This window comes from Acomys minous, assembly GCF_964271855.1.
Source record: "Acomys minous genome assembly, chromosome: 6".
Classification (NCBI taxonomy): domain Eukaryota; kingdom Metazoa; phylum Chordata; class Mammalia; order Rodentia; family Muridae; genus Acomys; species Acomys minous.
In genome coordinates, this window is record NC_140487.1 from 5,891,766 (window position 1) to 5,909,748 (window position 17,983).

General features: G+C 41.4%; 1 protein-coding gene across 2 annotated transcripts in view; it reads left to right on the forward strand.

Moving 5' to 3' along the window:
* AASS (aminoadipate-semialdehyde synthase) overlaps nucleotides 1–17,983 on the forward strand; it is a 58,831-nt gene that overhangs the window by 39,309 nt on the left and 1,539 nt on the right. For both annotated transcript variants that reach the window (XM_084784368.1, XM_084784369.1), the window contains exons 13-23: nucleotides 157–224; nucleotides 2,746–2,867; nucleotides 3,029–3,155; nucleotides 4,262–4,372; nucleotides 4,455–4,563; nucleotides 5,550–5,690; nucleotides 12,471–12,638; nucleotides 14,191–14,286; nucleotides 15,293–15,408; nucleotides 16,009–16,097; nucleotides 16,813–16,989. In XM_084784368.1, the coding sequence (XP_084640494.1) occupies nucleotides 157–224; nucleotides 2,746–2,867; nucleotides 3,029–3,155; nucleotides 4,262–4,372; nucleotides 4,455–4,563; nucleotides 5,550–5,690; nucleotides 12,471–12,638; nucleotides 14,191–14,286; nucleotides 15,293–15,408; nucleotides 16,009–16,097; nucleotides 16,813–16,989 (1,324 nt within the window). The remainder of the gene's footprint in view (nucleotides 1–156; nucleotides 225–2,745; nucleotides 2,868–3,028; nucleotides 3,156–4,261; nucleotides 4,373–4,454; nucleotides 4,564–5,549; nucleotides 5,691–12,470; nucleotides 12,639–14,190; nucleotides 14,287–15,292; nucleotides 15,409–16,008; nucleotides 16,098–16,812; nucleotides 16,990–17,983) is intronic.

Genomic DNA, 17,983 nt, shown 5'->3' on the forward strand with positions numbered 1-17,983 from the left:
TCCTTCCTGCCTGCTCTGTCTCTCTTTGTCTCTGTCCCTCACATTCCCTTCTGCCTCCCTTTCCCGTATGTCCGTCATTTTGTCTCTTCTGCAGCCATGTGTCCATATTTCTAGACTGAAATGTTGAATGCTAATGTCTTGTGTACACATGTCTAGGCAGTGATTACATCCAATGGTATATTGACTGACAAATACAAATATATACAGAAACTCCGAGAAAGCAGGTATGTACTGTTCAAAATCTTATATTATACAGTTTTTCTTACCTTGGAATTGATGACTATGTTTAAAGCTTTCAATGACAGTTGCTAATATTAGATTTATATAGCATATATGTTTTATTTAAAATTTGTTTTTAAGATTTTTTTTTTTGAGACAAAGTTTCTCTGTGTAACAGTCCTGGCTGTCCTGGACTCATTTTTTGTACATCAGGCCGGCCTTGAACTCACAGCATCCACCTGTCTCTGCCTCCCAAGTGCTGGGCATAAAGGAATGTGCCACCACACCCGGCCTGCATGTAAGTTTTCATAATGGTGGAAGTCCAAAGTAAGCAACTGCTGAAGCCAGTGGGAGTTCTTTTTCCTTGAAGAGCAGCACAGCATCTCCACAGCAGTAAAACCCAGTGGAGTCTGGCCTGGATACGAGCAGCAGTGAGACCGGGCTGCTGTACCAATAGTTTGTGTTTCCTCCTCAGTTTGCAAACGGTGATTTCTAAGTTATCTTTTCAAAGGAAATGAACACATAAACCCTTTCTGTGGTGTTTTCTGTTTGGGCTTTTGTTCAGAAGGTTTGGGCTTCTAGAGATCTCTAGATCATACTAGATCATTCTAGAGATCGCTAGATCATACTGAACAAAGCAGGATCATGACTAGAAGTTAACAGGGATAGTGAAGCATGCCAACAATGAGAGGGGAAGCACCAGCCCCGGAGTCCACCCAAGGGCTCAGCCAGAGCTCTTGCTCTTTCACTGACTTTCTTGCTCAGAGTCAGGAAACATTGCCGTTTCTTTGAGGTAGTCTTGTTTTCCACACAGATTATACTTCTTTTCACATTTTACAAAATAACACACAACCTGAATCCTGGCAAAAACCAGTGGGAAAGCACAACACAATAGAACAACTACCCTACCTTTTTTAAAAAAAAAGTGGTTCTTGCTACAAGAAATAAAAGAATGTGCCAGAATTGGGTGTTTTGTTTGTTTGTTTGTTTTGTTTTGCTTTTGTTTGGCTTTGTTGTGGTGGTTTTTACACATATGTGTTAGTTTGCTTAGAACTGCTAAGTTTAATGTAGCAATGGAATCTTCTGGCATAAAACACTGAGTATTTGATTCCTTCTACAAATCAAATTGCTTTTATAGTTTTTCATGATAGTTTCTTATAAGGAAAGCTTTATATTTGCTTGTGATTCATAATTCTCTTTACTCTTATTACCACGTGATTTCTTACTGTGATAGTAATGATGTGGTAACCAATCAGTTGTTTTCTCAGTCTGAGCATTGTATTTCCTAGGACAGCTGGTCTGATTGGCTGCAGCTGCTGGAACTTTCTACTTTCACCCCTTGATATAGCCTTATGCTGGGATCCTGATAATGGAGATCTTACCTAGAAAGGGAATTTACTTTATTTTGAGTGCTAGCTATTCTTACATTCTTTTCATTGTTTTTGCAGTGATTATTAACCTGGAAGTAGGGGTTTAGGGGTATAGATAAGGTGGACTGAATTGGAGTCTAGGAGTAGATTTTTAAACATATTTTGAACGTTTTATATTTGTGTATGAAAATGTTTTCTTTATACAAATTATATAAGGTCCTACTGGGAAGACTGGCTAATAATCAGATAATGTTGATTCTTCCAGGTTAAGTGGGATGAGAGTAGTAGTTAAAGGAGCTCTCTTATCAGCAATATGCATGTGTTTTTGGGTGAAGAGGGATGAGGACATTGTAAATTCATATTTATTCACCTATTTCAAATGAAAAGGTTGGCAGACTGCAGTGTGAAAATATTCTAAAGATCCCAACATCCGAGCTAGCTGTTAGTCCCCGGTACCAGACCACGTGTATAGTTATTGATGACATCTGATAATCTACTCAAAAACATTTGATCATCCTCCCCACGTTCAAAACAAAATGCAGTAAACAGTAAACAGTAGTGGGTTCCAGTTGAGTAAGGCTCCATCACTACCTAGGAGGTCATAGTTGGTCAGAACAAAAGCCTTCTTCCTGGAAAGCACAGCTTTTAACAGAATAAGTGGTTCAAGAATTAAAATCCTTTCTGGTCTTAATTTCCTACATTAGCCTAAACATCCATGACAAGACAGCGTTTGATGCAGGTAATAGTAATCCGTTGTTCAGACTATTGTTTCCTTGGGCTGCTCTGAGGAGGAAGTAAAGTTTCCAGCATGCAGAGTCAACACAGTTTTGAATAAATAGTTCTGGGAGGATACAGTGTGAAACAAGTCCCTCAGTTGTAAGGAAGCAGAGAAGACAGAGTCCAGTCCTCATTTCAACATTAGGAATTCATGGACGTCTATGGGTCTCGGGCATCTCAGACTCAAGATCTAAAACGAGTAATGAAAAGCACTGGCCTAAGGAATTCCTGCTGAAATTCTCACTGTAAGCAGTGCAGGGAGGTTGCGTTGCTTCGCCATCTAGGTTTGTGTTTGATTTAGGAATGGAAAAATTCTGTTATTTAAAAGAAACAAAATTTAATCCCCTCCTCCCGCACCCCCACTTCTTCTTTTAAACAGAGAACGTATTCAATCCCTCTCAATGGGTGCCAAGAAGAAGGTTTTGGTTCTTGGGTCTGGCTACGTATCTGGACCTGTGTTAGAATATCTGTCAAGAGACAACAATGTAGAAATAACAGTAGGTAATGAGATCTTCTTCTTTTTTTTTTAAAGAAGAAAATCTTTCATTGTATGTTGCATCTGGATTTTAAGCACTAAGTTTTGAAAGGCTGTTTTGTGGAGATAGGAACATGTGTCTAGTTGAAGGAAATGTACAATGTGGACTATTGTACTCTTGAAATAGGTTCTGACATGATGAACCAAATCCAGCAGTTAAGCAAGAAATACAACATTAAGGCCGTCAGTGTAACCATCGGTAAACAAGAAGAGAAACTGCAGTCCCTGGTAGCATCGCAGGAACTTGTCATCAGGTATTTGGCAAGAGGAAGCTCATGTGTGTTTTCCTGTTTTCCTCTTAGTCTCTCCCTGTCTTTTCTTTCCTCCTTCCCTCTTCTGTATTATCTCTCATAAGCATTTAACTGAAGAACACATATATGAGGACACAGAAAATATAAATATGGCCGAGCACTGTGGTACACTCCTATGTTCCCAGCACTTATTTGAGACCAAGACAGGAGGACTGAAAGTTTGAGGCCAGTCTGAGCTAATTAGTAATATTTTCTCTTTTTCCTCCCCACCCTGTCTTCTCTCTCCTTGTCTGTCTGTGTCTGTGTCTGTCTGTCTATCTGTCTATCTGTCTGTCTCTCTCTCTCTCTCTCTCTCTCACACACACACACACACACACACAAATTAAAAAAAAAAATCCAAGTATGTTCCTCAGTGAATTTCTGCTAATGTTAACACATTTTATAACCAGTATCCACATCGAGAAACAATGTTGATAATATCCCACAAGCCCCCTTATTGACTGACCTTTTGTTCCTACATATGAATTCTTGGCTCTTTCCCATAAAGTAGACACTGTCCTTCTGACAGCTGGATTAGTTTTTGACTGCTTTTGGAGTTTCTATGGTTGAACCCTTCAGGATGTCCTTGTTTGCGACTGCCTTCATTCTTTTGATGTTGTGATTATCAGATTAGTTGTGTAAGTCTACCATTAGTGCTCGTGTGACTTGGATGGAGTTTAGTTGTCTTTGGGTAGTTACGAACATGCTGCTGTACTCACTTCAGCATTTGTCTTTTGGCCACTGTATATCCTCTCAGTGTTAGAAAACTAGAAATAGAATTTCCAGATTATGAGATATTTGTGATTTGCACAGGCTCCATGCATTCACACACATAATAAACCAATGCAGAAAACTAAAAAGGAACAAGACAGAAAGGCGCAGTGAAGGTCATCATGTGGTACACAGGTGCATGAAGTTATTCTATAGTCCAGAAATCCTTGTCCGCTTCTGAGGGAACTGTTGAATTTGGGCAGCTTCTTCTGACTGCACTACAGTGCAGTTCAAGCATCCTTCAAGGGAGGGAGGCTTGGAAACCACAGTTTCTGAATCCCGTCTACCTCTGTTTTCAGCTTGTTGCCTTATGCGCTGCATCCTGTTGTGGCCAAGGCATGTATTGCAAGCAGAGTTAACATGGTCACTGCAAGCTACATCACACCAGCCATGAAAGAACTGGAAAAGAGGTAATCCTCCAGGTCCAGTGAAGTGCCTCCACGGTGCTGTTCCTCCTCTATGTCTGACCTTCTCATTTTCTTCCTGTGGCAGTGTGGAAGATGCCGGCATCGCAGTCATTGGTGAATTGGGATTAGATCCTGGTCTTGATCATATGTTGGCAATGGATACAATTGATAAGGCCAAGGAGCTGGGAGCCACGGTGAGTGCAGTGCCCATGCAGAGTCCCACTTCCGCAGCAGAGAGAGGCTCTTCCTTTGCTTCTCATAAGTGATTTGCTGTACTATAGCCCATCCCATGACTAGAAATTACAGAGTGCAGAACCTATAGTGACACCTGCGGAGGCAAACAACAACTTTGGTCTTAGTTAACTGAGTCTTAGAGAAATAAATGTTATTGTAATATTTTTGTTTAATAAAGATTTTTTCCTTTGTGATAGATTCTTTGGTAAGGTTTTATATTTATAAGTAAGAAAAAATCTTTGGAATATTAGTCTTTGGTTAGCAAGCATATAAATGTGACAAAGAATTAATGTATTTATAGTTATGGTCACTAAAATTAAGTGCTTTAGTTTTTGGTATATATATATATATATATATATATATATATATAGTTTTTAAATATAAAACATGTAGGAACTGAGAAGGAAAAGAAAGGTGAATTAATAGTTGAATTTTTATTTATTTATCTTAAAGATTTGTTTTATTTTTATTTACATGTATATTTATGTTTGCATGTATTTATGCACACATGTATGGATGCACTCAAAGGCCAGAAGAGGGCACTGGGTTCTCCTAGGCTAGCTTGTTGTCACAGGAAGTCGTAAGCTACCCAGTGTGGCGGCTGGGAACCAAACTTGGTTCTCTGTAAGAGCAGCAAGCACTCTTAACCAGTCTCCCATCTGTCTAGCTCTAATAGTTGACTTTTTTTACTGAACAGAATTTTAGCATTTACACATATATATGTATATATAAACATACACATACGCACACGCACACACACACACACACACAATGTGGCTCTGTGTTAGCAAGTGTTCGGACTTTGAAGATGTATACTTGAAAGCCTCAATAACTTTTAATAATGATAGCATATTCACAAGATTGATATCATTAGCCTGATTAAAAGCTTAACTAGTTATTCTTCTTAACATTATTGATTCTTCCTAATTTATTCCTTGATTTTCAGATTGAGTCTTATGTTTCCTACTGTGGAGGCCTTCCAGCCCCTGAGCATTCCAACAATCCCTTGCGATATAAATTCAGCTGGAGTCCAGTGGGAGTCCTGATGAACATAATGCAGCCTGCCAGCTATCTGCTCAATGGCAAGGTAAAGGAGCATCATGGGAGTCCAAGAGATAGATAAACACCTGTGGTGGTGGCTGTGGGGACTCTGAACACTGTCCTCATATCAGTGTCGTCTGACTGTGGCTATGCTGCCTGCTCTCCTCTGTCTCCGCTGATATTTCCTGTGTATATTTTTTCTGTTCTATTTAATGAGGTCACCTTGAATCTTCCAACCAATTTCACATTCGTTCTTCCTTCTTGGCTGCTTCCGGAAATGCCTTTCTCACCCTATTTACATGTGTAAATGCTGGTGATTTTTCAAGTGCTTGCAGTATGACACATACTGAGTTAGACTTTGAAATAGTCAGTTGCACAAACTGGCTGACATTCCTGATTTCAGAGAGTTCATGGCTACATACAAGTGACTCTCTGCATGGAAGGCTTGGTCCATCAGAGAATGAGACTGATATTTTTCCCGTATGCTACCTAACAATATTAGTGATATTATTTTCACTATTTTGTAATGATGATATTAAGGCATAGAGAGGATGGCTAAGGACATCATCTGAGACCCAGGACAGGTTCTAACTAATTTTAACACCATTAAAATTATTTTCACATTAATTTGTTTATTGTGTGTGGAAACGTGTGTATATACATGCATACCCATGCAAGTCATGGCGCACACGTAGAGGTTGAGAACAACTTGTGGGAGCTCATTCTTTCCTGCTGTGTAGGCTCTAACTCAGGTCCGCAAGCTTGGAAGTGAGTTGCCTTACTAACTGAGCTATGCCACTAACTCATCTAAAACCATTTCTTTTATCATATTGTTGTTGTTGTCGTTGTTAGGGGATTTAGAAACTGGATTAAATAAGTATAATCCAGGGAAGTAAAAAAAATTGTCACGGAGCTACAGACAAGAGTTCAGTTGCTCAGCCTGGGTGAAGAGCTTGAGGATGGAAAACAGAATGCAGAGAGACAAGACCATGTCCAACCTTTAGGGTGCCAGCCAGGCAGGAGCACTGTCATTCATGATAGGACATGGTTCTATGGGAGAAGACAGGTGTAGCAAGCCACATGGCAGAGGCAGCATCAGCAGCACAGTGGTCCCTCTCTTTTCTGTGCTTGTAACTGTAAGGAAAGACTCACACTCTGGAAGACAATGTATCAAGACTGAGTGTTCATGTGTCCTAGACATCTCCCTGGCTGGCCCTACCCAAGTCCTGGCCCTTCAGGATAAGCAATGCATTATGATCTAAACTAAAAAGATTTTTTTTACCAGTGTTAATATTGTAAATTTTCAATTTATTTATGAATCTAAATATTTTTCAAGAGTAAAAATTTTTTCCTTAAAGTTTTGCTTTTTATAATGATATATGTATATATGATATACAATGTAACATATTTATTATATGAAGATCATATCAGTATAATTAGCATAATGACCATCTCAAACATTCATATGTTTTGTGTGGTAAGACCATATGAAAATACCTTTTCCAGATACTATGTAGGGAGAGAAGGATGACTGGAAAGAGTTATTAAGAGTTATAAAATTGCCATTAGCTAGGAGTAAGGAGTTCATATACACAGCAGGAGTATAATTAGTAATCACATGGTTTGTTTTTGAAAGGATTTCCTGAGAAACAAGATGAATGTTCCTATTAGCCATGATCACTCATTCCTTGTGCTATCAGCATGACTCACAGACATGGCTACACACTGAATCAAAATGAAAGTATGGATGCATAACACTCATCCCTGAAGATTTTAATTTTCTAGACTTAGCAGAAAATTTAAATCTAAGTGATTCTAACAAGCAGCTGAACTTGAGAACAAACGACATAGTAACTAGAGGATCACAGCTGTGTCAGACAGGACTACACTAGCAGAGTATTTTGGGGACATACCTTAGGGTCAGAAAGGGTCTCCTGAGTTACTGTGCACATGCTGACATCCTTCATAGCATCTCCAGAAGCCACCAGGTACCAGGCTCTGCTGTGTGATGGAGCACTGCCATAGGATACTGTCCCGAAGTTCTGTGGATCATGAAGGTTTGGGCCTTACAGTCTACCAAGCACTTGCTTTGCCTTTTGCAATGTGACTGGCTCATGTTTGGTAGAGAGTAACCTGCAAAGGCTGGAAAAATGTCTGTCCCCATTGGTTATGATGCTTATATTCAGGAGGCCATATAAATTATGGGACAGACAAGCATGAACAAGGGACAAGCGAGGCATGCACATCTGAAGGCCTGGCTTTGTGCAATAGCTCTGCCGCCACTGGTTGCTTGTCTGTAAGTAGGGGTGGTAACAGTGACATTGCAGCCCTCTGGCAAGGTGAGTGACTGAAGCCGTGTGGTGTGGGACCTTCCTAGCAGCAGACTTACTGGCAGTACCTGAGTCTTCAGCAAATATTAGCTACAGAAGGAATTCAGTGCTCTGGAGAGCCCAGGAAAAGCAACACGTCATTTTTGGCTGCAGAACTTGTACTTGTGACATCTGAGTTACCCACTTCCCCTTTCATCCTGAACTCACTTTCTATAATGGAGGACTTTCTTACATTTTTTCCCCCTGACACTGAAGGATCTGAAGAGAAAACACGATGCTTTTCTTTTCTCCGCTAAAGTGATACTTTTTCAAGGTCTTGTTCAGATTTGCTGTTGTTGAGTTTCTTGGCCACTCCAGGCTGCATTCACCATTCTTTTGTCTGAACTCAATCAGAGTGCCTGACACTCAGAAACTTGGATTGTCTGTGTCGAAGAGTGTTTAGTGATTCGAGTCTATAAAGCTGTTCCCCCAGCGTTATTGTTAAACTTCTTAAAAGTGTCTCATATTTTTGCCCTTCTGTGGTCTCTGCCACCATCCCCTCTGCCACTGTCACGCTCAGCCACAGGGTGGGCCTTACAGAACTCACAGAACCATGAAGATAGGTGACCGTTCTCCCTCTGGCTTACCGTTGAAGCCTTAAACTTTTCTAGTATTTTAAAAGGAGTCTGTGATTAGAGCATATGTCACTGCACTGTGTCCTTGTGACTCCCTAGTTGTTGGCATTGTTCTGAGTTCTAGCAAAGCTGACTTCCTCCCGTGTGTCTGGAGGCAGTGCTTAGGGCTCCCTTAGTTCTGTTCCTTCAAACATGGTGGCGTCATTCCCAGCCTTGAATCCTGGAAATTCATACCTGTGGGAAGGAGGCCCCACTTCCTTTTAAAGAAATTAAGAGTTACTGATTGCTCCCTGTGGCCATGCCCACTCCAGCATGGCTTTCAGAAGATGCAGTCATGTCAGCATCCTCAGTGCTCTACTGTGTCAGTATCCTTTTGAAAATACTTATCCAGAATTAAGCAAACTCAAGAAGTTCATGTGATACAAAAGAAAGAACTCAGGTGGTGGGTCAAGTAGATAAGCTCAAATATGCTTCTGTGTGACTCACAGCTTGTTTTTACTTCTGAAAAAAAATGTGTAATTAATGTAGATTAAAAGTAAGCACAAGGCACCTGAAAGACTGAGAGTCCTAACTTAATAACAACCTGTACATTTACCATGCTAAATTTCTTATTAGTTTAGTGACCAAGCTTATATTTATCCCAAAGATGGGAGGAGAAAGACCACTGACCCAAATCAACATGGCCAAATTAATTAAAGCAAACAACTAATTAAAGCGACTATTTTTTATTTTTGTATACAAGCTTCCTCCTCCTAAGGCAGGTCTCAAGAGGTCAGTACTGGATATGAGGAAGACAAGATTTTATGGCTCAAGGGCAGAGGGTTTGCAAGTGGGGGATTTGGTGGGAAAAAATAAGTGGTGTGGCTACAGGAGCAGAACATAAGCATAACGAGTTAGTCATGATGAACTCCTGAAACAAAGGCATGATTGCAAGGTGGTCATAACAAGGTAGTCATAACAAGGTAGTCATAACAACAGGAGGTCATAAAAAGGTGGTCATAACAACAGGAAGTCATAACTACCTTTTGAAATAAAAATAGGTTTCAAGATGGTTATAACAACTTTTTGAAGCAAAAGCATAATCGTCATTTCCTGGATGGAACTGGCTGTACAGAACCATTTGTAATTAAGTTTACAGCTGGGGCATAGCCCAATCCTTAAGAAACAGAAGTTTAACCATAAACAGGAATGAACCTAGTTTATCTTTACTATAAGACGACTTTTAAGGCCAAGATAAAGGCAGAGGCTGGTTTATCACGTATTTCAAGTATTTGAGTATTTGTTCTAGGATCGATGCCTGTAATTCTCATTGGTTGGGTGATATGTGTGCGAAAAGAATTGGCCTCACAGAAGCCTTCATGTACAACACATTCATAAGCTATGCTTCTCTTGTGGGTGGATCTGGGATACACATCTAGTCTGAGCAGAGAAAAACATGTGTCCTTTACAAAGTGGATAGATGCATTTTTGTGTCTTCATTGAAATTATTAGTGAAATATTCATCTGGACAGGACTTATTTTTGAGCCTATGACACTGGACGTTGCCTGCTGCTACCAAATGGTGAGAAGTGCTCCTGTGGATGGGTCTTGACTGGCTTATTCTGACAGTCAATAAAGGCAGTTAAAAGGCAGAACAAACCCTGAGTGTAATTAATAGGTAGTGACAGAGAAAAATCTCAAACAGCAAACAGAATCAGCCAGTGAAGAAAGGCTTTTATTAGAGGTGAGAGACCACACACACACACAGCAAGGCACTGAAAGAAAAACCCTCTGCAAAGTGGATGTGTAAGGGCGAGGGCCATGGCTGTTCCAAATTCAGGCTCTTCATGAAGGGAGAGCTAACAGTGGAAGAAAAGTCTACCAGGTTCTAAGTTTCTAGACTTTTGTCTTGGGTCATGAGGGCCATGAAGAAGCCGGTGTCCTGGAGAGGAAGGAGCCAACTATCTTGAAACTTCAAAACCTTCCTTACCTGGTTGTGCCTGCTTTCTCTGTCTGCCTATTAGGGACTCTAACTCCCTGTTCCTCATACCCATGCTGTGAACTTGGGGCCAGGTCCATTGACTGTTAGTTTCTCTAAACAAATCACTAGCAGTAGATTTAAAGTATTCGATTTTATTTATAATAATTACACAAAACTGGCTTATTTATTTTAAGTTGGCATTTTTTTCTTTCTTTTTCTTTTTCTTATTATGTAGGGTCTTAGTGTGTTGTCTAGGCTGGCTTCAAACTTTTGACAATTCTCCTGCCTCAGCCTTCCAAACACTGGGATCATAGTTTTATCTTATTTTTTCTTAATTATAATGCCTGACATGATGTTTTCTTTAAAAATTGTCCTCGTCTTCAATTAAAGAAACAGGACTTTAACATTGCCTTAGGGTACAGAGTCAGACGGGAGCAGAGACCCAGCTTATGGCTTCCGGATTAGGTTCTTTTCAAAACTGGAATCCTATTGGAGGTCCAAAGAACAGGCTCTGGGCAAATTAAACGGGAAGCATTCTTTACATGTTTTGGATTTTTTTCTTTTATTTTTTATTTATTTATTTATTTTTATTGTTTATTAATTTATTCTTGTTATATCTCAATGGTTATCCCATCCCTTGTATCCTCTCATTCTTCCCTCCCTCCCATTTTCCCCTTCCTGAGACAGTCTAGAAGGTAGTTACTCTGCAAGTGCCCTTTTCAACCGAAAAGCCCTCACCTCTCCTGTGTCGACTGGAACTCTTTCCTTCTGGGCCCTCGGTGGGATATGAGTTAGTTTCTGTTTTCTCCCTCTCGCCTTGGTAGAGGTGAGCTCATGTGTAAATGCACTCTGGGCACCACTACACTTAGGCCACTTTCCATTGGGGAAAAATTGGTCTGAACCCTGGCAACTCCCTCCTGCAGTCTTGATTTGTGGAGATTCAGAAACAGGGTCAAATCGTTTCCAACAGGACAAAGTCCAGCTTGAGGGCATCTCAGCGCTCATGTTATCATTCGGAATGTTTTTCATTATCCCAAGGCCAGCCACAGACCTCAGGCTCGAAGAGGAAATGTAATACTTTAAAGTTAAACACAAAACAGTGCCTTACTGCTCTTTGAATGTGTGCTCGGGAGGGGTAGGAGGCTCTAGGGAACCAAGTCTTCTCAGCAGCAGTAAGTTGGGTTGCGTAGTCTCCCACGTAGCCCCGGCATTGTTGCAGTCAGGGCATTGTCTCTGTTGTGAAGGGAGGTCTTCCTTTGGCTGCCTCTTCAGCAACCCCCTTCATAGACTTCAAGTTTTATGCACTTGGAGGGCATTGCTGAACATTCAGTAAATTATTTCCTCCCCAGTGAATACAGAGTGAAAAGAAGATGTGAATTGCATCCCATTCATTGTCTTCCTTATTCTCTCTACAATGTACGTGAACTCTGGCACATACATAATGGGAATGCAATAAATGATAGTTGGATGCATGAAAAGTGCAAGACTAGTGCCTGATGCATTCAGAAGAAATGTGAGAGAAAAGGAAAGAAGATTGCCATCGGAGGAGCATGCAAGCTGTTCAATGCATACTTGATGTTATTATGTGACAAAAAAGCAAAACAAAACCAACCAACCAACCAGCCAACCAACCAACCAACCAGCCAACCAGGCTAATGCAGCACAGTACTAATTTAACCAGAGTCAAGAATCAATTGAAAATAAGATTTTTGTTTAGAATATTAAGTATATTAGGATTCAGAAGTTTGGGGGAAAGCCTAGCAAGTTATTCCGAGAGGCTGATAGCATGCTGACTATCAATCCTAGTTTAATCAATGTTTTTTCCCAAGTTCTGTCAGTTTCTTTTATATAATTAATGCAAATAAGCCCAGAGGAAACAAACTTTTGTGAATCCCAGCTATTTTATTTTTAATCTTCCTCAGGTTGTGAATGTGACAGGGGGAGTCTCATTTCTCAACTCTGTCACACCCATGGATTACTTCCCAGGCTTAAACTTGGAAGGGTACCCTAACAGAGATAGTACAAAATATGCTGAAATTTATGGGATTCCATCTGCCCACACACTGTTGAGGGGAACACTGAGATATAAGGTAAGTGCTTAAAGACATTGCTAGTTTTGAGGTAAGTAGTGTATATGCTTATTTTTTCAAATAATTAAAATGAGAAATCAAGTGAAAGTCTTATTTTTTCAGAAACTTTTATTAAGCCAGTTATTCGACAATTTCATACTTCTATAGAATTTATTCTGGTTATACACACTCTCTGATCAGTACTCTTTCTGTAGTATTCCTTGCTACAGCCTCTTACCCTGCCCCTACCCACTCCTTTCCCTACCTGTCCCTTTGCAAGATTTATGACTTGGTTTTGTTGTATGACCAGTTTAGTTTAATCAGGGCTATTTGTGTGATCATTGCATTGGGACTGTTGCCTAGGGAGTCTCTTCCCTTCTTTCTGTCCTCCAGCTCTTATAATCTTTCTTTTCCCTTCTCTGCAATGGCCCATGAACAGTGGCAGGATGGTATAAGTGTCCTGTTTGGGGGTCAATATCCACTTCTTCTCAGCCTCCTGTGCAGTTAGGATATTCTGTCTCCATCACAGTTCACTGGTTACAAAAAAATCTTTTTATTTAATGTGTTTGGAAACCCAACTCAAAATAGTAAATTTATCATATACCTAGATTTAAACCGTTAGTTTCTTGGGTCTTGCCAGAGTTACAGCAGTCTCAGGTTCTGTGCAGTGCCAGGTGGGTGGCAACTTTCTGTTATGGCCTGTTAGATTTCAACCCATTATGGGTGACAAACCGCATCTTTCTCTAATAACTATAAATATGACTTCTGTCATGTTAGTTGCAATTTATTTCTAAGGTCAGTGTCCTCTGTTATATGTCTGTAGAGCTTAAAGTGAGGTTAGCATAATTTGAAACCCATGGACTGGGCCTGGGGGAAGTGACAGGGTTAGACAGACTTCTCTGAAATGTTTTCTTAACCACAAAATAGGGCCTCATAGTGATCATATGTGAGAAGTTCTAAGTATGTTCAAAATGAGAAAGCCAGGTAACAGAGTCCTGGCGTGACAGAGTCCTGGCGTGACAGCCTTCTTTTCCTATTCTGTACCTAGACCTTCACTGTAGGGTGGGTCCTCTGCTTCTGCGGTGTGTGGATTATTATTCCTTCCTTCACAAGAAAGTGAAATAGATAGAGCCAAGTTGGTGGAGTGCTTTCCTAGTACTTGCGAGGCCCTGCTTGTTATCCTTAGCACTTAAAAGCAAACAGTACAAAAATGAAAGATTATAGCTGACTGTTCTATTAAATAATAATCTTCTAAACTGCATTATATAATTGACCAGGAAGTTACCTCCTATACTGCCAGAACATTACACATAACATAGTGTTAGGAAAACGAAAAAGGGCCCAGTTACAAAGTCCTTTATGTAAACCAGTTGAATTGTCATGGCACTGTTGATGTTGATCCCATATAGGTATTGAAGATTATTTCCAAATAAGTTATGAAGATAATATCCTCCTTTATAAATGTACAATTAGATGTAGATTATTCTTAAAAAAAAAAAAAAGAGGGAGGCCAAAAGTTAATTTGTCTTCAAAGGGAAATTATTCATTTACTGTTTGTTAATTCTTGCCTCAGGGCTATTCCAAAGCTTTGAATGGGTTTGTGAAGTTGGGACTCATCAACAGGGAAGCTTATCCTGCCCTTCGACCTGAGGCTAACCCTCTCACCTGGGTGAGTGTTTGCGGAATGCTGTGCTGTCCCTGCACACACACTGGACATGGCCAGGTGCGAGGTCTGCTTTGTGCCAGCCAAAGCCTCCCTGCCCTAGCTGCTGTAGGTAATGAGTCCTCATGAGCATCTCCCCCCTCAACACTTCAGGAAGATGTACTGACAGATCCTGCCAGTCCTCTCATTGTGCCATTTATGATCATGAGTAATACATTTGTTACTTTGTTTTAGGCATTTCTGTGTCACACCCAACCCCTAGGAAGCAGTTTACTCCCCCGGGTCATCCCAGGATGTTGTTATAGTCTAGAACAGAAGCAACCAACGTGTTGCACAGCATCAGATTGTAAACATTTTAAACATTGTGGGCCAAGCTGTCACTGCCATAGACAATGCATGAGCACAGTGGGTATACAAAGCAATGAGCCACACTGGGCTCTTGAACGCACTGGTTGACTTTTGATCTGGAGCCTAACTTTCTTCAGGGACTCTGGGAAAAGTTTTGTTTAGAAATAAGAAAAGTCTAAGGGCACTCTTTTTAAGTGTTCCTTTGAAATGTGATTCCCTTCGAGGTCTTTCTTATCTATTGAAGCTACAAAAGAACTCTGGTTGCCAGTGGCAACCGCAGTGGTAAAGCCCCTTGTACTTTAACCTGCGCCACATTGATTGCTACAGGGTGCAGGGGTGGGGAGGGTGTATGTGGGAACATGAGCGGGAAAACTGATGGGGAGGAAACATAATCATGGAGTGTATTAGTGTTTTAGCACTGAGTTTTGTTGTCAGATATTGTTCCGGAATCCCATGCATTTGTGATATATAGATGTTCATGCATGCATATATGTCTGCACATTTGTACTTGTATGCAATTTATGTTTTGATTTTCTATTTCAATTATTTCTGACAAACTTTTCAGGTACACTTGATGCCTGACGTCTTGATAGGATTATTCCTCAGATAACTGATATTTTACTACACATGCACTTAGACTTCTCGCGTTTGTTTGTCCAATCAGAAACAGCTCCTGTGTGACCTAGTTGGGATTTCCCGCTCTTCTTCACGTGAGGAGCTTAAGGAAGTTGTCTTTGCAAAGTTGGGAGGGGACAGTACCCAGGTGGAGACTGCTGAGTGGTAAGCATACACTGGGCCAATGGTTGATGACTTAGCCACTTCTGGCCAAAGAAAGGCCATGCCACGCCACACACTTTGTAGTTCTCTCTGATTAGTTAGCTGCTTATTAGCTAATTAATGCTCATTAGTTGCCCTTATGAGAGGTTGTAGTTTATTGTGTTTATATTGGAATAAAAAGTAGACAAGTGAAGAAAGCTAATGGCAATTATGAGCTGGAAAATGCTTATTTTGAAATGTTTTCTCACTCTGTTCCTGGATAAAGTGGGATCTCTCTGATTTTCTGTAGCAGCTTCTCTGAGTATTCCTCAATGACTGCAGACGATTCATTTATGTGACTATGGTATATTATACAGACAAGAATGCTTAATGTGAGACAACTAAGCTCCAAATTAACTCTTAAAATATCATAAATAAATTTGCAATATACCATCCCTGCTCCTTTCTATGAAGCAGTGTCTCGGGGAGCCCTGGGAGCTACTATTATCGTTTTTCAGGTTAGGAGAACTTGTGAGTTCAGGCCTAAGAGCCCAGGGTTCTTTCTGCTTCCCTGAGAAGAACACGCATAGGCTGAGCACTAAGAGCCGCCTCTGTGTTTTTCAGGCTGGGCTTACTCGGAGACGAGCAAGTCCCTCAGGCAGAGTCCATTGTGGACGCATTCTCCAAGCACTTGGTCTCAAAACTCTCCTATGGTAAGTCATGGATGGGTTTTCTCTTAACCTTGCTGAAGAAGAGTCACAAGAAAGCTTGGCCAGAGGATTGGTTTCAAGGGCAGCAGCCACGCAGTAGGAAGGGAGAGGTGTGAGAAGAGGGAAGGGGCTCTGGGCCTGAGGCAGTAATGGAAAAAGTATTAGGAAATAAAGAATTCAGGAACCACGGGAAGGAAAGAAAAAAAAAGAGTCTTATATTTAGTATATCAGGTAAATACCAAAGCAGTATTTGGGAGTTTTCCAGAGCAACGCCCTTGTCACACCAGCTAGATTACTTGATCCTGAAAAGGAACACGGTCAAAGCTTTCATTTCTTGGAGGTTTTTGCTTGGTCTTTGGTGAAAAGCACCATAAGTAGTTACCTAACAATCCCACATAATGGGATGAGAGAATTAGAAGGGCAGAGAAGATTCAGGCTCTGCACTAGGATCCTCACCAGGGTCACCGTTGTAGATTTCAGGGAGTTTCTACTATACTAGGTTTCTACATAGCCTCCCAAATGTCCCCCAATTTCAACCATCTCCCCTCATACTCACTCCCTTCATCCCCTACTTGATTCCTCCTGCTCCCATCTCCATCTGCCTCAGCACACCCATGAAATCACGTAACGGGATGGGAGGATTAGACAGGCAGAGAAGGTGAAATACGGCAATAGCGGAGCTGTGATGCTGACGTAAAACGTCTGGATCTCTGTTAAGGCCCCGAAGAGAAGGATATGATAGTGATGAGGGACAGCTTCGGCATCCGGCATCCTTCCGGACACTTGGAAACTAAGATCATCGACCTTGTGGTCTACGGAGACTTCAATGGCTTTTCAGCAATGGCTAAAACCGTGGGGTTACCGACGGCCATGGCAGCCAAGATGTTGCTTGACGGTAAGCTCTGTTTGCATTCAGGGCCCAGTCTGTTTCCTCTTTCCCTTCAAGTCACTCAGCGCCTCGACACCAAATATTTTTGCTTTATTGAAAATGAGCCATGTTAGAGAACCCTTGGCTGGGGACCACACTATGGTGAAGAAAGAGCACAGGCCCTGGTGCGAAACCAAGTGTTTTCCCCCAGCTCGGTCACAGGAGCTCAGAGTGCTTGATAGATGCAGCTGGACGCCTGTGGGCCCAGGTCTTACTGAATGCGGACTGTGTCATTCCAAACTCAGGCTGCTTGTGGCTCTTCAGTAAAACCGGCATAGAAAGCTGCTGCCACATAGAGGGTCTTTAGGGAATGGTGTCGCTCTTACCCCGCCCTCTGCCCTCCGCCCGCTTTTTTTTTTTTTTTTTTTTTTTTGTCTATTTAGAGAGTGGGCGCTCTGAATTAACAGAGGATGCCCATTTGTAGACCATCAGATTTATAGACTCACCCCCTTTTCTTTATTCTTCCCTCATACAATGCATCCCAACTGCAGTTTCCCCGCCCTCTACCCCTCCGATCCCCCACCACACCTCACTTCCTCTGTCTCCTCTTCCCCCCAAGATCCACTCCTCCATTTCCCTTCAGAAAAGCACAGGCCTCCCAGGGATATCAACCACACATAGGATAACGAGATACAGTAAGACTAGCCACAAATCTTCATATCAAAGCTGGAAGAGACGACCCAAGAGGAGGGGAAAGGGTCCTAAGAACAGGCAAAAGAGTCAGGAACACTCCCACCCCCACTTTAGGAGTCTTCCTAGACCTCCAGGATACACGATCATGACTTATGTGCAGAGAACCCAGCACACAGACCCACGCAGGCTCTGTGGCTGTTGCTTCAGTCCCTGTGAGCCCCTGTGAGGCCGGATTAGTTAATTCTGTATTCCAATGCTATCCTCAACTTCCTTGGCTCCTAAAATCCTCCCTCCTACTTTTATCTGAGGGTTCCCCGAGATCCACCTA